General features: G+C 43.5%; 1 protein-coding gene across 4 annotated transcripts in view; it reads left to right on the top strand.

The window, feature by feature from the left end:
* dclk2a (doublecortin-like kinase 2a) overlaps positions 1 to 17053 on the top strand; it is a 320451-nt gene that overhangs the window by 41692 nt on the left and 261706 nt on the right. For all 4 annotated transcript variants that reach the window (XM_072564911.1, XM_072564420.1, XM_072565652.1 and 1 more), the window contains exon 2: positions 12740 to 13071. In XM_072564911.1, the coding sequence (XP_072421012.1) occupies positions 12740 to 13071 (332 nt within the window). The remainder of the gene's footprint in view (positions 1 to 12739; positions 13072 to 17053) is intronic.

Here is a 17053-nt window from a genome sequence, read left to right as displayed (position 1 = left end):
ACGCAGGCACAGGTGGATGGATTAGTAAATTTGGAGATGACACTAAAGTCAATGGAGTAGTGGACAGTTTGGAAGAATGTTACAGTTTGCAGGGGGACATGGATAACCTGCAGAATTGGGCTGAGAGGTGGCAAATGCAGCTAAATGTGAGGTGATGCACTTTGGGAAGAATAACAGGAAGGCAGAATACTGGGTCAATGGAAAGGTTCTTGGTAGTGTGGATGTGCAGAGGGATCTTGAAGTCCATGTACATAGATCCCTGAAAGTTGCCACCCAGGTGGATAGTGCTGTTAAGAAGGTATACGATGTGCTAGGTTTCATTCGTAGAGGGATTGACTTCCGGAGCCGCAATATCGTGCTGCAACTATACAAGACACAAGTGCGGCCACACTTGGAATATTGTGTACAGTTCTGGTCTCCATAGTTTGGGAAGGATGTGGAAGCATTGGAAAAAACGCAGAGGAGATTTACCAGGGTGTTGCCTGGTCTGGAGGGAAGGTCTTATGAGGAAAGGTTGAGAGACTTGGGTCTTTTCTCATTGGAAAGAAGGTGGCTCAGAGGGGATTTGATAGAGACATACAAGATGATCAGAGGATTAGATAGGGTGGACAGTGAAAGTCTTTTTCCTAGAATGATGATGTCAGCTTGTACGAGAGGGCATAACTACAAATTGAGGGGTGATAGCTTTAAGACAGATGTCAGAGGCAGGTTCTTTACACAGAGAGTGGTAAGGGCGTGGAATGCCGTACCCGCCAATGTAGTTAACTCAGCCACATTAGGGAGATTTAAACAATCCTTAGCTAAGCACGTGGATGATTCTGGGATAGTGTAGGGGGACGAGCTGAGAATAGTTCACAGGTCGGCGCAACATCGAGGGCCGAAGGGTGTGTTCTGTGCTATATTGTTCTATGTTCTACTGTCATGGAGATGTGTTACAGTAAACAATTTTAAATGAAAATATTCATCTTTTAGAATGGAATACAGTATACTGGTTTCTGTTCTTTGATATGTGAATCCTAGAACTTCTTTAAACTTACATTCTCAAGAAAGCACAGCTTTTAAAACAATAGGTGTGAAGTCTGTCTGTGTCCCAATGCTATGTCAGACTGACAAACCCTCTGCATAATTTTAGAGTTTTACATGGACTCATGCAATTTTTGAGCAAAATACAATGTGATTCAGCAAAACCAGTTTTATTGGGCGGTGTAACAGCAGTTATAGACAGTATAAGTAACATTAACAATAAGTGTCAGTAACTCCTTTTAAAAAGTGCAGTGACCCTCTCTGTAATCCTTGGTTTTTAAAACCGTCCTTTTCTCATTTCAGGCCATAATTAAAAATACAGAAAACAAGAAGACATGATCTTTGCTTTGTAATTGTTTTTCCAGTGTTTAATATGCTTTGTAAATATCTGAGGCGCCATACTGATCCTTGAGGCATTCTACTTGTCAAAGCCTGCCAACTTGAACAACATTCTGCTTATCCCTACTTTCTGCTTTCTATTATCAACCCATCCTTCTTCCTTACTGGTATGTTACCACAACCCGTGAGCCTTACTTTGTGTATTTTGCCTTTTGTGTGGTACCTTGTGAAAATTCTAAAGGTAGTGCATCCACTGGCTCCATTCATTCACCTTATTAGTTGCATGCTTGAAAAACTGTAATCAATTTGTCAAATGTGACACTTATTCATCATAAAATCATTTTGATTTTGTCTGTTCGTACTGTGATTCTCTAAGTACAGAGTTAAAACCTCCTTAATGATACATGCCAGCATTTTCCAATGACTGCTAATTGGTTTGTATGAGCTGAAAATGTGTTGCTGGAAAAGTGCAGCAGGTCAGGCAGCATCTAAGGAGCAGGGGAATCGATGTTTCGGGCATGAGCCCTTATTCAGGAATGAGGAAAGTGTGCCAAGCAGGCTAAGATAAAAGGTAGGGAGGAAGGGGCATTGGAAATGCGATAGGTGGAAGGAGGTTATGGTGAGGGTGATAGGCCAGAGTGGGGGTGGGGGCGGAGAGGTCAGGAAGAAGATTGCAGGTTAGGAAGGTGCTGAGTTCGAGGGTTGGGACTGAGACAAGGTGGGGAGAGGGGAAATGGAGAAACTGGAGAAGTCTGAGTTCATCCCTTGTGGTTGGAGGGTTCCTAGGTGGAAGATGAGGCGCTCTTCCTCCAGGCGTCGTGTTGCTACGGTCTGGTGATGGAGGAGTCCAAGGACCTGCATGTCCTTGGTGGAGTGGGAGGGGGAGTTGAAGTGTTGAGCCACGGGGTGGTTGGTTGGTTGGTCCGGGTGTCCCAGAGGTGTTCTCTGAAATGTTCTGCAAGTAGGCGGCCTGTCACCCCAATATAGAGGAGGCCACATCGGGTGCAGCGGATGCAGTAAATGTGTGTGGAGGTGCAGGTGAATTTGTGGCGGATATGGAAGGATCCCTTGGGGCCTTGGAGGGAAGTGAGAGGGGGAGGTGTGGGCGCAAGTTTTGCATTTCTTGCGGTTGCAGGGGAAGGTGCCGGGAGTGGAGGTTGGGTTGGTGGGGGGTGTGTACCTGACGAGGGAGTCACGGAGGGAGTGGTCTTTTTGGAACGCTGATAGGGGTTTCCTAATTTCCCCTCCCCCCACCTTGTCTCAGGTCCAACCCTCGAACTCAGCACCACCTTCCTAACCTGCAATCTTCTTCCTGACCTCTCCACCCCCACCCCCACCCCCACCCCCACTCCAGCTTATCACCCTCACCTTAACCTCCTTCCACCTATCACATTCCCAACGCCCCTCCCCAAGTCCCTCCTCCCTACCTTTTATCTTAGCCTGCTTGGCACACTTTCCTCATTCCTGAAGAAGGGCTCATGCCCAAAACATCGATTCTCCTGCTCCTTAGATGCTACCTGACCTGCTGCGCTTTTCCAGCAATACATTTTCAGCTCTGATCTCCAGCGTCTGCAGTCCTCACTTTCTCCTAATTGTTTTGTATGTCAACTTTCTCTCATATTCCTGGTTAGTGGCAAATTTCCAATCCATTACTTTAGAAAATTTTAGAAAATTGTAACCAGTGACTACTGACTCTGCAATTGCTTCTTCCAAGTCTTTACAATTTAGACAATCTGGGAGCCTGGAGATTGTGGTAATTTTCAATGCCTAAATGTAATTCAAAAAGATTCTACAAATACATTAAGATCAGGAGAGCAACTGGTGAGAGAGTGTAGGACCCCTTAAAGATCAACAAGGTCATCGTTGTGTTGAACCTCCAGAGATGAGAGGTATTAAATAAATATTTTGCATCAGTCGATAAAGGAATAGAGGCTAGAAAATTCAGGGAAGTTTAATATTGATATATTGAAAATCGTTCACAGTATAGAAGACGAAGTGCTGGAGGTCTTAGAAACATAAAGGTAAATAAATCTCCAGGACCTGATCAAGTGTATTCCAGAATGTGGGAAATTAGGGAGGAAATTGCAGGGCCCCCAGCAGAAACACTGGAGGACTGAGAGTGTAGCTAATGTAGTGCCATTGGTTAAGAAAGGCTGTAAGGAGAAGCCTGGGAATTATAGACTTCAAAGACTGACATCGGTGGTAGGTAAGTTGTTGGAGGTGATTCTGACAGATAGGATTTCCATACATTTGGAGAGGCAAGGATTGATTAGGGATAATCAGCATGGTTTTATGCGAGGAAAATCATGCCTCATAACTTTGGTTGAGTTGAGTATTTTTAAAGTGAAATAACCAAAACAATTGAGGGCAGTGCAGTTGACATTTGTTTACTTGGACGTCAATAAAGCCTTTGACAAGATTCTGGTGTCGTTGACTAAGTTAGATCACTTGGGATTCAGGGTGAGCCAGTTGAACACAAAATTAGCTTAGCTGTAGGAAACAGTGGATGATGGTGGAGGGTTGTTTTCTGGATTGGAGGCTTGTGTTCCACAGGGATCGGTACTGGGTCCACTTTTGTTGGTCATTTATACAACTGATTTTGATGAGAATATAGGAGGCATAGTGAGTCAGTTTGCAGATGACACCAAAATTGGTGGTAAAGTCGTCAGTGAAGAATGTTACCTAAGATTATAAAGAGATCTTGATCAGTTGGGTCAATGGACTGATGAGTGGCAGTTGAAGTTTAATTTGGATAAATGTGAGGTATTGCATTTTGGTAGAACAAACAAGGACAAGACTTAATAGTAGGGTCCTGGGTAGTGTTGTCAAACAGAGAGGACTAAGGACTCCGGTACATAATTCTTTGAAATTAGTATCACAGGTAGACAGGGTGGTTAAGAAAGCATTTAGCACATTTGTCTTAATTGCTCCTTTTCCCTATGGTGAGGGAGTTTGAAACGAAGGGGTGTATTTTTTAGGTGAGAGGAGAAAGATTTTGAAAAAGGACATGAGGGCAATTTTTTTTGCACAGAGTGGTTCGTGTGTGGAATGAACTTGCAGAGAAACTCGTGGATGCAGGTACAGATGCACTGTTTAAAAGTCATTTGTTCAGATTTGTTATTTGGAAAGGTTTGGAGGGTTATGGGCCAAGCGCAGGCAGGTGGGACTAGTTTAGCTTTCGAATATGGTCAGCATGGACTGGTTGGACTGAAGGTCTGTTTCTATGGATGTGGGTTTGCTCGCTGAGCTGGAAGGTTCATTTCCAGATGTTTTGTCACCCTCCTAGGTAACATCTTCAGTGGGCCTCAGACGAGCCACTGCTGAAAATTTCTGCTTTCTATTTATATGTTTGGGGTTCCATGGGTTGGTGATGTCATTTCCTGTGGTGATGTCATTTCCTGTGGCGAAGTTACTACCTGTTCTTTTTCATAGGGGGTGGTAGATGGGGTCTAACTCAATGTGTTTGTTGATAGAGTTCTATGCCATGGAATGCCATGCTTCTAGGAATTCTCATGCATGTCTTTGTTTGGCTTGTCCTAGGATGGATGTATTGTCCCAGTCGAAGTGGTGTCCTTCCTCATCTGTATGTGAGGATACTAGTGAGAGAGGGTCATGTCATTTTGTGGCCAGTTGATGTTCATGTATCATGGTGACTAGTTTTCAGTCTGTTTGTCCAATGTAGTGTTTGTTACAGTTCTTGCACGGTATTTTGTAAATGACATTAGTTTTCCTTGTTGTCTGTATCGGGTCTTTCAAATTCATTAGCTGCTGTTTTAGTGTGTTGGTGGGCTACCATGATGCCAAGGGGTCTGAGTAGTCTGGCAGTCATTTCCGAGATGTCTTTGATGTAGAGGAGAGTGGCTAGGGTTTCTGGCTGTGTTTTGTCTGCTCGTTTGGGTTTGTTGCTGAGAAATCGGTGGACTATGTTCATTGGGTACCCATTCTTTTTGAAGAGGAGCAAAACAACAACAAACTGCCATTCCTAGATATCGCAGTAGAGCGAACAGCCAATGGGGGAACATCAAACCAGCGTCTACAAGAAAACAACACGTACTGACCAAATATTGAACTATAGAGCAATCATCCCAACACCCACAAACAAAGCTGCATCAGAACGTTATTTCAACGAGCCAACACACTGCAGCACAGAGGAACTATGCAGAGCAGAGGAAAATCACCTATACAGTGTATTCAAAAAGAATGGGTACCCAATGAACACAGTCCACCGATTTTTCAGCAACAAACCCAAACAAGCAGACAAAACATATCCAGAAACACTAGCCACTCTCCCCTACATCAAAGACATCTCGGAAATGACCGCCAGACTACTCAGACCCCTTAGCATCATGGTAGCCCACAAACCCACCAGCACACTAAAACAGCAGCTAATGAACTTGAAAGACCCGATACAGACAACAAGCAAACCAATGTCATTTACAAAATACCGTGCAAAGACTGTAACAAACACTACATTGGACAAACAGGCAGAAAACTAGCCACCAGGATACATGAACATCAACTAGCCACAAAAAGACACGACCCACTCTCACTAGTATCCTCACATACGGATGAGAAAGGACACCACTTTGACTGGGAAAATACATCCACCCTAGGACAAACCAAACAGAGACACGCATGAGAATTCCTTGAAGCATGGCATTCCAACCAGAACTCTTATCAACAAACACATCAAGTTAGACCCCACCTACCACCCCCTGAGAAAAGGAACAGGAAGTGACTTCACCACAGTAAATGACATCAACAACTCAAAGAAACCCAAACATATAAATAGAAAGCAGGAATTTTCAGCAGTGCTTCGCCTGAGGTCCACTGAAGATGCTACCTAAAATGGTGACAAAATGTCTGGAAATGAACCTTCCAGCTCAGTGAGCAAACCTACATCCAGAACCTCAACCTGAGCTACAAATCTTCTCAAAACTCGCTAAGATCTTTTTCTATGCTGTATGACTCTTAGACATCTCCATTATGCTTTTGTTGCAATTATTAATTATTTTAGGTTCCTCACTCTTACTCACATCATTGTTACCTGCTATTTCTGGTGTGTAATTTGCATCTTCAATTGTGAAGATAACCAGAAAAAGTGGTTAGTGTCTCTGCCATTTTCACATTGGAGTTGGCTGGAGAACAGAAGTAGTCCAGACTCTGCATAATACCATCAGATGTCTTTTTGTTCATTGGAGGCAGATTCTTCATTAGTTCTTGACTCTGTCAGGAGATTGTCTGGCAGGCTTGCCATCCTTGATGCGCTCATCAGCATTGCTATGTATGGTTCCCAATCAGAGTCCTCGTTTGAGTATTTGATAGTGGAAATTGCATGCAACCTTGCTGTCTTGTGAGCTGGTGCATTCACTGATCCAGTCTACCTATGCCCAGCTGCTCATGAATTGTTGAGCTGTTAGCTGAGAGTGTTACAGAAAACAAATCGGGATAGTGCTGTTCTCATTCTTCCCGTGAGCCCTCAGCAGCAAATCAAAGTGGAAAGGTTGGGGTTGAGGGAAGGAGGGTGAAGTGAAAAACATCACCACCTGCATGTCCCCTGGAAATATATTGCCATCACTTCACTGTCACTGAGTCAAAGTCCTAGAACTCTCTTCCTAACAGCAGTCTGGGAGTATCTGCAACAGATGAACTGCTGTGCCTCACAATTGGAGTTTGTCATGTTCTGATTTTCTCAGAACCAGTTAGTGATGGGCAATAAGTACCGTGCACATGTTGCATGACAGAATGTTTTAAAATGTTAATGATGGCACGATGGCTCAGTGGTTAGCACTGCTGCCTCACAGCACCATGGACCCAGGTTCAATTCCACCCTCGGGCGACTGTCTGTGTGGAGTTTGCACATTCTCCCTGTGTCTGTGTGGGTTTCCTCCCGGTGCTCCGGTTTCCTCCCACAGTCACAAAGATGTGCAGGTCAGGTGGATTGGCCATGCTAAATTGCCCCGAGTGTTGGGTGCAGTAGTCAGAGGGAAATGGGGCTGGGCAGGTTACTCTTCGGAGGGTCAGTGTGGGCTTGTTGGGCCGAAGGGCCTGTTTTCACACTGTAGGGAATCTAATCTAATCTAAAAAGTCGATGTTACCACTATTAGCAGTTTGGACTGCATACCAATTTGCAGTAAGGATGCTCTAGGAGTTGAGCAGGGGCAGAGGCAGGACAAACTCAACATTTTGTTTTGATCATTGAGTGCCATGGGCTTTCTCACAGTTGGTGATGTATCACCTCCTTGATAGTTCTCAGAGGTATAAGGCTTTTTGACTCTGTTCCCTGTGACTGACTGTGACCCTGTCCTGCAAGAGACTTGAACGACTATGAATGATATTAGTGTACTATTGTTTTGAGAAGATTAGTAGCTCAAGTTGAGGTTCAGGTTGTAAGTTTGCTCACTGAGCTGCCAGGTTTGTTTTCAGATGTTTCATCCCCATGTGAGTTAACATCATCAGTCTGGAGGCTCACTGATGGTGTTACCTCTCATAATGACAAACCTACCAGCTCAGCGAGCAAACTTATAACGTGAAGGATACTACATGAAATCTGTGGGTGCGGAGAGTAATAAATTTTGTTTGTGCGTGTTGGTAAGATGGAATCTTATGTACATGACCTGACTAGGGACTGTTGATGAGTGAGTGATGGGATGTGTGACATATTGAACAGCCTGAGAAATTGTAGTTGCGTACCACTGCTCCAATGATATTGATCACACATAAGGTCATTGAACAACTTACTACATGACTGTTGTGTTCTCTTTGAGTATTTCTTGAGGGACTCTTCACCCCGTGGAGAGATGGCCTGTACCTTCCTGTTGATATCCACGGTTAAGACCCCCAACACTGCACCTACATATATCGAAGGCATGTCTTTTCCCTGATATTCCATTTATTTAATTTTTGCTTGTAGCCAACTGCAATACTGACAATCAACAGCATCATCATTCTGCTGTGTGCACCTTTCCTGTGCAAGCTCCAGCCAGGCTTTGAGATGCAGGAGAGCTGGAACATGTGCTTCTGCATTACTTTTGGGTGGCACAGTGGCTCAGTGGTTAGCACTGCTGCCTCACAGAGCCAGGGACCCAGGTTCGATCCCAGCCTTGGGCGACTCTCTGTGTGGAGTTTGCACATTCTCCCCGTGTCTGCGTGAGTTTCCTCTGGGTGCTCTGGTTTCCTCTCACAGTCCAAAGATGTGCAGGTCAGGTGAATTGGCCATGCTAAATTGCCCATAGTGTTAGGTGCATTAGTCCGAGGGAGTGTCTGCGTGGGTTTCCTCCGGGTGCTCCGGTTTCCTCCCACACTCCAAAGATGTGCAGGTCAGGTGAATTGGCCATGCTAAATTGCCCGTAGTGTTAGGTAAGGGGTAGATGTAGATGTAGGGGTATGGGTGGGTTACGCTTCGGCGGGGCAGTGTGGACTTGTTGGACCGAAGGGCCTGTTTCCACACTGTAAGTAATCTAATCTAATCTAATCTAATCTAAAATGGGTCTGGATGGGTCACTCTTCAGAGGGTCAATGTGGACTTGTTGGGCTGAAGGGCCTGTTTCCACACTTTAGGGAATCTAATCTAAAATAATCTTCGAGGCTCCCTGTTGAGCATTACTTATCTAACTATTTCTATTAATGAGTTCTGGGTTATTTATTCTACTGCTACCTCATCCCCTCTGAATAAAAGAAACGCCAGGGCCTGTGTGTTTTGCAGGCCTGTCTAGCTGTCAAGTATGAGAGAATTGATGGTAGTTATGAACACAGATTACCTGTACAGAGTGATGTTAATGTGTCCTGGGAGTTCACAGAGTACTTATGCAAAGCGACAGTGTGTCCTGAGAGCTGCAATTTCCAAACTGATTGGTCTTCATTGTTCACTTGACAGTAATAGTCGTGAGCTCAGTCTGCAGATGATACAGATTAAAGCAAATAATGTGGGAGGCATAAACAAGCATGAGATTTGGTAGACAATTAACAAGTGAAATTTAGGAAAGGAAGGGGATGGTCTATATTGATAAATGATAAAAGAAAGTGACTGTGGAAGGCTAAGTAACTGGGTTAGAGTGGCAAGGAGATACTGAAATGAACCAATATAACTGGTTACGTTGCTAAGTGTAGCAACTCGAGTAGGCCTTTGGCAAGGTAGCGACGTATCAGAATTCCAGTCGAGATGTACAAGAAGGAAAAACAAGGAGATCATGTTAAGTTTCAATGGACCCTGTTCAGAAAATATGTGAAATGAATACTTACATCATTCTGCATAAATGTCATTCAGTTGTCATTTCACTAGCTGCTTTACTCTCCAGAGATGTTGTCTGACCTTCTGAGAATTTCCAGTATTTTCTGTTTGTACTTCGCATGTTTGGCATCAGTAGCATGAGTTGTGTCAGCTTAAAAACACAAAATACTGGAAATACACAGGCAGTCAGTCAGCATATGTGGAAAGAGAAACAGGGTAGACTCAGATACGTCATGTCATGAGTACTGAGATAAATTAAGGACTGCAATCGATTTTCAGCCTGTGAAAGGGAGGATGGGACACAAAAAAACAAGAAGATATGCGATAGAATGGAAGTCAGGTGACATTAAATGACAAAATTATTTTCAGAACAGAGCCAAAGCGAGTGAAAATGGCAGAAATAAAGAAGTTTCATACTGGCTACAGGAGGCAGGAACAGCAGAATAAGGAGCAGCAGCTCTCTAAATAAAACGAAAAACTGTGGAAAAAGTAAAAAAGAATAACAATTTGGGGAGAAGAGTTATGCTCTGAAAATGTTGGACTCCATGTTGAGTCTGGAAGACCGTAAAATTGGAATATGAAGTGCGCTTCTTCCAAGTTTATGTTGAATCTCATTGTAAGAGGTGGAGGTCAACTCAAGGTGAGAAGTGAAGAATTAAAATGACCAGCAACTGAAAGCTCAGGGTCACGCTTGAGGACTGAATGGTAATATTCTGTGCAGCAATCGTGTAATCTGCATTTTGTCTCCGCAGTGTAGGCTAGACAGTATTCTAAGCAGCAGACATGATATGCTACGTTGAAAGAAGTACATGTGAATTGCTGATCACTTGGAAGGGGTATTTGTGGCTTCCGACAGTGAGAAGGAAGAATATGAAATGAGAGGTGTTCATTTATTGTGCTTACGTGGAAGAGTTGGAGGTTTTGAGGGTAACTGAGAAGTGGACTAGAAGATTGTGGAGGGAACCATTTCTGTGGAAGGTTAAAGGAGGGAACAATGTGTTTCATGGTGGCAAAAATGATGAACTATGATCGATAGAATGTCCTGGGGTATCAAGATGAAGACAAGGGAAGGAAAAGGTGGGACCAGAATTCAGGGAAGGGGATAGACATTGTGAAGAACCAGACAACTGTGGGGAGAATCCTTAGTTAAGGATGATATATCAGAAATTTTGGAATGAATGTTGGTGTCATCAGAATGGATGCAACAGAGTTGGAGAAACTGGAGGAACGGAATTAAGTCTTAGGAAGCAAGTTTTGAGAATATGTAGTCGAGGTAGCTTTGGGAATTGAAGGGCTTACAGTGAATATTCATTTACAGCCTATCCCAGAAATGGAAAAATCACGGAAGGGAAGGAACGTCTGGGAGAAAGTCCATGTGACGGTGAGAGAAAATGGAAATTGGAAGTCAGCTGAAAGTTTTGGTTTTGGTTTTGAGCAATTGCAGTAAGAGGGCCACTACAGTCATTACTATTCCATGAAAAGATTAAGGATGTCCTGAGTTGGACGGGAACAAGGAATGTTTTGTATATGCAATAAAAAGGGAGGTGGTGATACTCAGTGACCTATTCTGTTTGGAGAAGTGAATGAAATTAAAGGGGAAGTTGCTCAATGTGAGAAAAAATTCAGCCAGGCAGAGGAGGATGATGTTGGATGGAAGCTGATGGACCGAGCCTCAAAGGGCAGAGCTTTTGAACATGTCTGTCCTAGGCCCATGCTTCTGTTTCCATCCCTTGCCCTCCTCCCCAAGCTATGACAGTGGCTTCTTGTGCCCTCATCCTCCACCCCTCCAGTTTTGTGTTTAACATGCCATTCTCTGTCATTTCTGACACTTCCAGAGTGATGTCCCCATCAAACAGATCTCAAGGCATGGCTTGAGCCACAAGAAGGAAGGTCCCAGCATGTATCCAGGAAATACTGATGTCTTGTTGGAGCTGAGTCTCCACTGTATTTGCCACCTGGTCATTTCTCACTAATTTGGAGCCCCCAAAAACACTCAAACTGTCAAGGACCAAACATTTGCTCTTAATTAACATCCACCATCTTTTAAACTTTGTTTCCTTCACCACTGATGCACAGTGGCAGCAGTGTGTGTCATCTGTACAGTCCATCTTCAGCAGCTCATTCCAAACTTGCAACCTCTAACTCCTGGAATGACAAGGGCGACAGATGCAAGGGGACACCACCTGTAAGTTCTCTCGAAGCCACCCATCATCCTGAATTGGAACTGTATTGCCTTTACTTCACTGTTGGGTCAAAATCCTGAACTCCCTCCTGAACAGCATTTTAGGTGTCCCTGTACCCTATGGGCTGCAACAGTTTAAGAAGACGGCTCACTTTCTCAAGGGCAATCAGGGGAAAGTAAGAAATGCTGACTTAATCAGTGATCTCCACATCCCATGATGGAAAACAAAAAAAAATTGAAGTTCTAAAATCACACTGTGGTCATTTTTAGTTGTATTGAGCAATTTAACCTGACAATCTTCCTGATCCTGATTTTGAGAAAAGAAAACTACTGGGGTGAGTAATTAATCACTGACCTACTCAGCTAATTGAGAACTCTGGACCTCAGCACTTCAGCCTCCCTTTCTCACTCCTTGTCTCAGACCATTCCTGTCTTGTGAAAGCAGAACAACACTTCTTCCCTCATAATGCCAGATTTCTACATGACATTCTGAGTTATGTACTCTGGAGAAGCTGTATTCCGTTGAGCTGGTCTCCATGCTATTCAACAAATATATACTTAACAAGCATCACATGGTTAAACTGTTTGTTGTGATGTCGTTCATGTTATTAATTTAACCTTTTAAACAATATTTGTAAGTTATACCTTGTGACCATTCCTAAAGCTATTTTTGGCCAGACTTTGTGAAGAGGATGAACTGCTACATTCTACAGAAAGATCAATCTGCTTCACATGTTTAGAGTATTTCACTAGTTTTCTTCAAAAGAGTTCTTATGGTATCAAGTTACTGATGTAAAAATGCCATAATATTTCTTATAATGACACTTTTTTGTTTATTGAAAGCAATGGGATATAACTGTCTATTTTAATGAGTACCCAATAGATATGGTAAAGATGAAATCAGAAATACAATCCTTCGGAAAGTGAATCTATGCTTTACAAGGGTATCTTTTCTTTTCAAACAGGAGAAAGCTATGTTTGTGCATCCAATGAGCCATTTCGGAAAGTAGACTATGCGAAGAACGTTAATCCAAACTGGTCAGTCAATATCAAAGCAGGAACATCCCGCTCTCTCTCATCACTGACATCAAGAGGTGAAGGAAAAGAATCCAAGGATTTTATCAGGCCCAAACTGGTGACTGTTATCCGCAGTGGTGTAAAACCACGGAAAGCTGTGAGGATTCTTCTCAATAAAAAGACAGCGCATTCGTTCGAGCAGGTGTTAAATGACATTACAGACGCCATCAAGTTAGATTCTGGAGCAGTCAGAAGGCTATACACACTTGACGGAAAGCAGGTAGGAAATGCTCTGATCTAACTCCTTGATCATACAACATTTACAGAGAGTAAGAGTACATATTTGTACAGGTACCATGGTTAAACTTTGTAACACCATGTCTGCCATGTTGTCTGAATATCTAGCTGTTTCTGATGGTACAATTTGTTATGTTTTGTCAAGGCTGAACACAATTTCTAACATCTTTTTAATTAATTTGTATGGGGCATCAAAATGAACCTTAACCTTACATATTCATTCTGATGTTTTCATGAGAAGTTTTGGTGTGCAGATGCAGGTTTGATAGCCTTCTTGTTCGCATATATTAAAATTCTTTTAACTTGGCTATGTGAAGGTCAGATGAGGTAGCTCTCCTTGTACTATTCAGAGTCATAGAGATGTACAGCACAGAAACAGACCCTTTGGTCCAACTTGTCCATGCCGACCAGATATCCCAATCCAATCTAGTCCCATTTGCTAGTACCTGGCCCATACTCCTCCAAACCCTTCCTATTTATATACCCATCCAAATGCCTTTTAAATGTTGTAATTGTATCAGCCTCCACCACTTTCTCTGGCATCTCATTCAATACCCATACCACTCTCTGAGTGAAAACGTTGCCCCTTAGGATCCTTTTATATCTTTCCCATCTCACCCTAAAACTATGCCCTCTAGGTTTGGACTCCCTTACCCAGGAAAAGACTTTGTTTATCCTATCCATGCCCCTCATGATTTTATAAACCTCTCACTCCTCAGCCTCTGACGCTCCAGGGAAAACAGCCCCAGCCTATTCAGCATCTCCCTATAATTTAGATCCTGTATTGAGTACAGGAGTTGGGAGGTCATGTTGCGGCTGTACAGGACATTGGTTAGGCCACTGTTGGAATATTGCGTGCAATTCTGGTCTCCTTCCTATCAGAAAGATGTTGTGCAACCTGAAAGGGTTCAGAAAAGATTTACAAGGATGTTGCCAGGGTTGGAGAATCTGAGCTAGAGGGAGAGGCTGAACAGGCTGGGGCTGTTTTCCCTGGAGCGTTGGAGGCTGAGGGGTGACCTTATAGAGGTTTACAAAATTGAGGGGCATGGGGCATGGATAGGATAAATGGACAAAGTCTTTTCCCTGGGGTCAGGGAGTCCAGAACTAGAGGGCATAGGTTTAGGGTGAGAGGGGAAAGATATAAAAGAGACTAAGGGGCAACTTTTTCACACAGAGGGTGGTACGTGTATGGAATGAGCTGCCAGATGATGTGGTGGAGGCTGGTACAACTGCAACATTTAAGAGGCATTTGGATGGGTATATGAATAGGAAGTGTTTGGAGGGATTTGGGCCGGATGCTGGCAGATGGGACTAGATTGGGTTGGGATATCTGGTCGGCATGGACGGGTTGGACCGAACGGTCTGTTTCCATGCTGTACACCTCTATGACTCTATGACTCTACTCAATACTCTGACCAATAAAGGAAAGCATACCAAACACCGCCTTCACTATCCTATCGACCTGCGACTCCAATTTCAAGAAACTATGAACCTGCACTCCGAGGTCTCTTTGGTAAGCAACACTTCCTAGGACCTTACCATTAAGTGTATAAGTCCTGCTCTGATTTGCTTTTCCAAAACACAGCACTTTGCATTTATCTAAATTAAACTCCATCCGCCAATCCTCAGCCCATTGACCTGTCTCATCCGTTGTACTCTGAGGTCACGTTTTTCGCTGTCCACTACACCACCTATTTCGTGTCACCTGCAAACTTATTAACTATACCTCCTATGTTCACATCCAAATCATTTATATAAATGATAAGAAGTAGAGGACCCAGCACCGATCCTTGTGGCACTCCACTGGTCACGGGCCTCCAGTTTGAAAAACAACCCTCCACCACCAGCCTCTGACTTCGATCTTCAAGCTAGTTCTGTATCCAAATGTTTAATTCTCCCTGTGTTCCATGAGATCTAACCTTGCCAACCAGTCTGCCCTGGGGAACCTTATAGAATGCCTTACTGAAGTCCATATAGATCACAGCTACTGCTCTGCCCTCATCAATCCTCTTGGTTACTTCAAAAAAACTCAATCAAGTTTGTGAGACATGATTTCCCACATACAAAGCCATGTTGACTATCCCTAATCAGTCCTTGCCTTTCCAAATACATGTACATCCTGTCCCTCATGATTCTCTTCAACACCTTGCCCACTACGGACGTCAGGCTCACCGGTCTATAGTTCCCTGGCTTGTCTTTACCACCTTTCTTAAATAATGGTCCCACGTTAGCCAACCTCCAGTCTTCTGGCACCTCGCCTGTGACCATTGATGGTCCAAATATCTCAGCAAGAGGCCCAGTAGTCACTTCCCTAGCTTCCCACAGAGTTCTAGGGTACACCTGATCAGGTCCTGGGGATTTATCCACTTTTATGTGTTTCATGATATCCAGCACCACGTCCTCTGTAACATGGAAATTTTTCAAGGTGCCACCATCTATTTCCCCACATTCTCTATCTTCCATGCCCTTCTCCACAGTAAATACTGATGCAAATACTAGTTTAGTATCTCCCCCATCTCCTGCAGCTCCATGCAAAGGCTGCCTTGCTAATCTTTGAGGGGCCCTATTCTCTCCCTGGTTACCCTTTTGACCTTAAAGTATTTGTTTTTTACAACTCTTTGGATTCTCCTTAATCCTATTTGCCAAAGCTATCTCATGTCCCTTTTTTGCCCTCCTGATTTCCCTCTGATTCCTTTGTATAAAATCCATCAAGAGCGGGTCTAGCCTCTTCTTTTGAGATTTTGTCAAAGCTCAGTTGTAAAGTTTATGGTTTACGATTTCAATGCAATTTCCGGTTGCTGAACATTTCTACTGAGATATGTTGTACTGAAGAATTCTAACCTGTGTTTGGCATATTTTTGGGAGGCTTGGTCACGTGACATTTGATTCCATGACATTTGATCTCATGCCATCACTTACGCAATATGTAAGCACAGGACAACTTACTGTGCAGAAATTGTCTGCACGTTGACGGCGTCTCTGAGTTGTTGGTACCTGCATTTAATCCAGTAGATGTCTGCATAAACAGGAGGATTCTGAACTTTAACTGTACATTCTGTGCATCGCTGGTATCTTTTGTTTGTGGGTCAGTTTGTTACAACCTGCATTTTTTGCAACAGACACCTCTTCTGGTCACAAATGGGAGGTGCAACTAATTGAGGTGGGAGGAGAGCATTCCCACAGGTAGTTCAGTACAATTCCACAACCTGGATGAGGAAGGCTTTTTTCTCAAAATTCACCTTCGTTTAAAGGCACCTTAACAAACTGTCTTCCTCAAGGTGAAACCCCAGGTTCCAAGTATCCAGACAATGCCAATAGCACCTAAGTTGCCTGAACGAGTCCTGCCTTTGATGCTTGGACTTGATTAGTGATAGTGACTCAGTTGTGCTCCCAACTGCCAGTTGATCTTCGAATGACCTCAACTTTTAGTCCAATTGCTTTGTGCTGAGGTCAAAATACTTTGTTCACTCTACATGGTGGATCATACTTAACAAGGGAATTTAAAAAGATACCTTCTTAACAGTTGTTAGATTACACATTACACAGGAAGGGTTCAGAGAAGATTTAGTAGGATGTTGCCTAGGATGGAGGGAAGATCTTATGACACTGAGAGATTTGAGGCTGTTTTTCTTATGTAGAAGAAGGTTGAGAAGTGACTTAATTGAGACCTATCAGATATTCAGAGGGTTAAATAGGGTGGACAGTAAGAGCCTTTTTCCTCTGATGGTGGCTAGCACGAGGGGATGTAGCTTTAAATTGAGGGGTGATGGATATAGGTCAGATGTCAGAGGTAGTTTCTTTAGTCCGTAGTAGGGGTGTGGAACGCACTGCCTGCAACAGTAGTAGACTTGCCAATGTTAAGAGCATTTATTTGGTCAGTGGATAGGCATATGGACGAGAATGGAATAGTGGAGGTTAGATGGGTCTCAGATTGGTTCCACAGGTCGGTGCAACATCGAGGGCCG

The sequence above is a fragment of the Chiloscyllium punctatum genome, chromosome 1 (assembly GCF_047496795.1).
Source record: "Chiloscyllium punctatum isolate Juve2018m chromosome 1, sChiPun1.3, whole genome shotgun sequence".
In the NCBI taxonomy this organism is placed as follows: domain Eukaryota; kingdom Metazoa; phylum Chordata; class Chondrichthyes; order Orectolobiformes; family Hemiscylliidae; genus Chiloscyllium; species Chiloscyllium punctatum.
The sequence above is the reverse complement of the archived record's forward strand: the minus strand, read 5'-3'. Positions and strand labels throughout refer to the sequence as shown.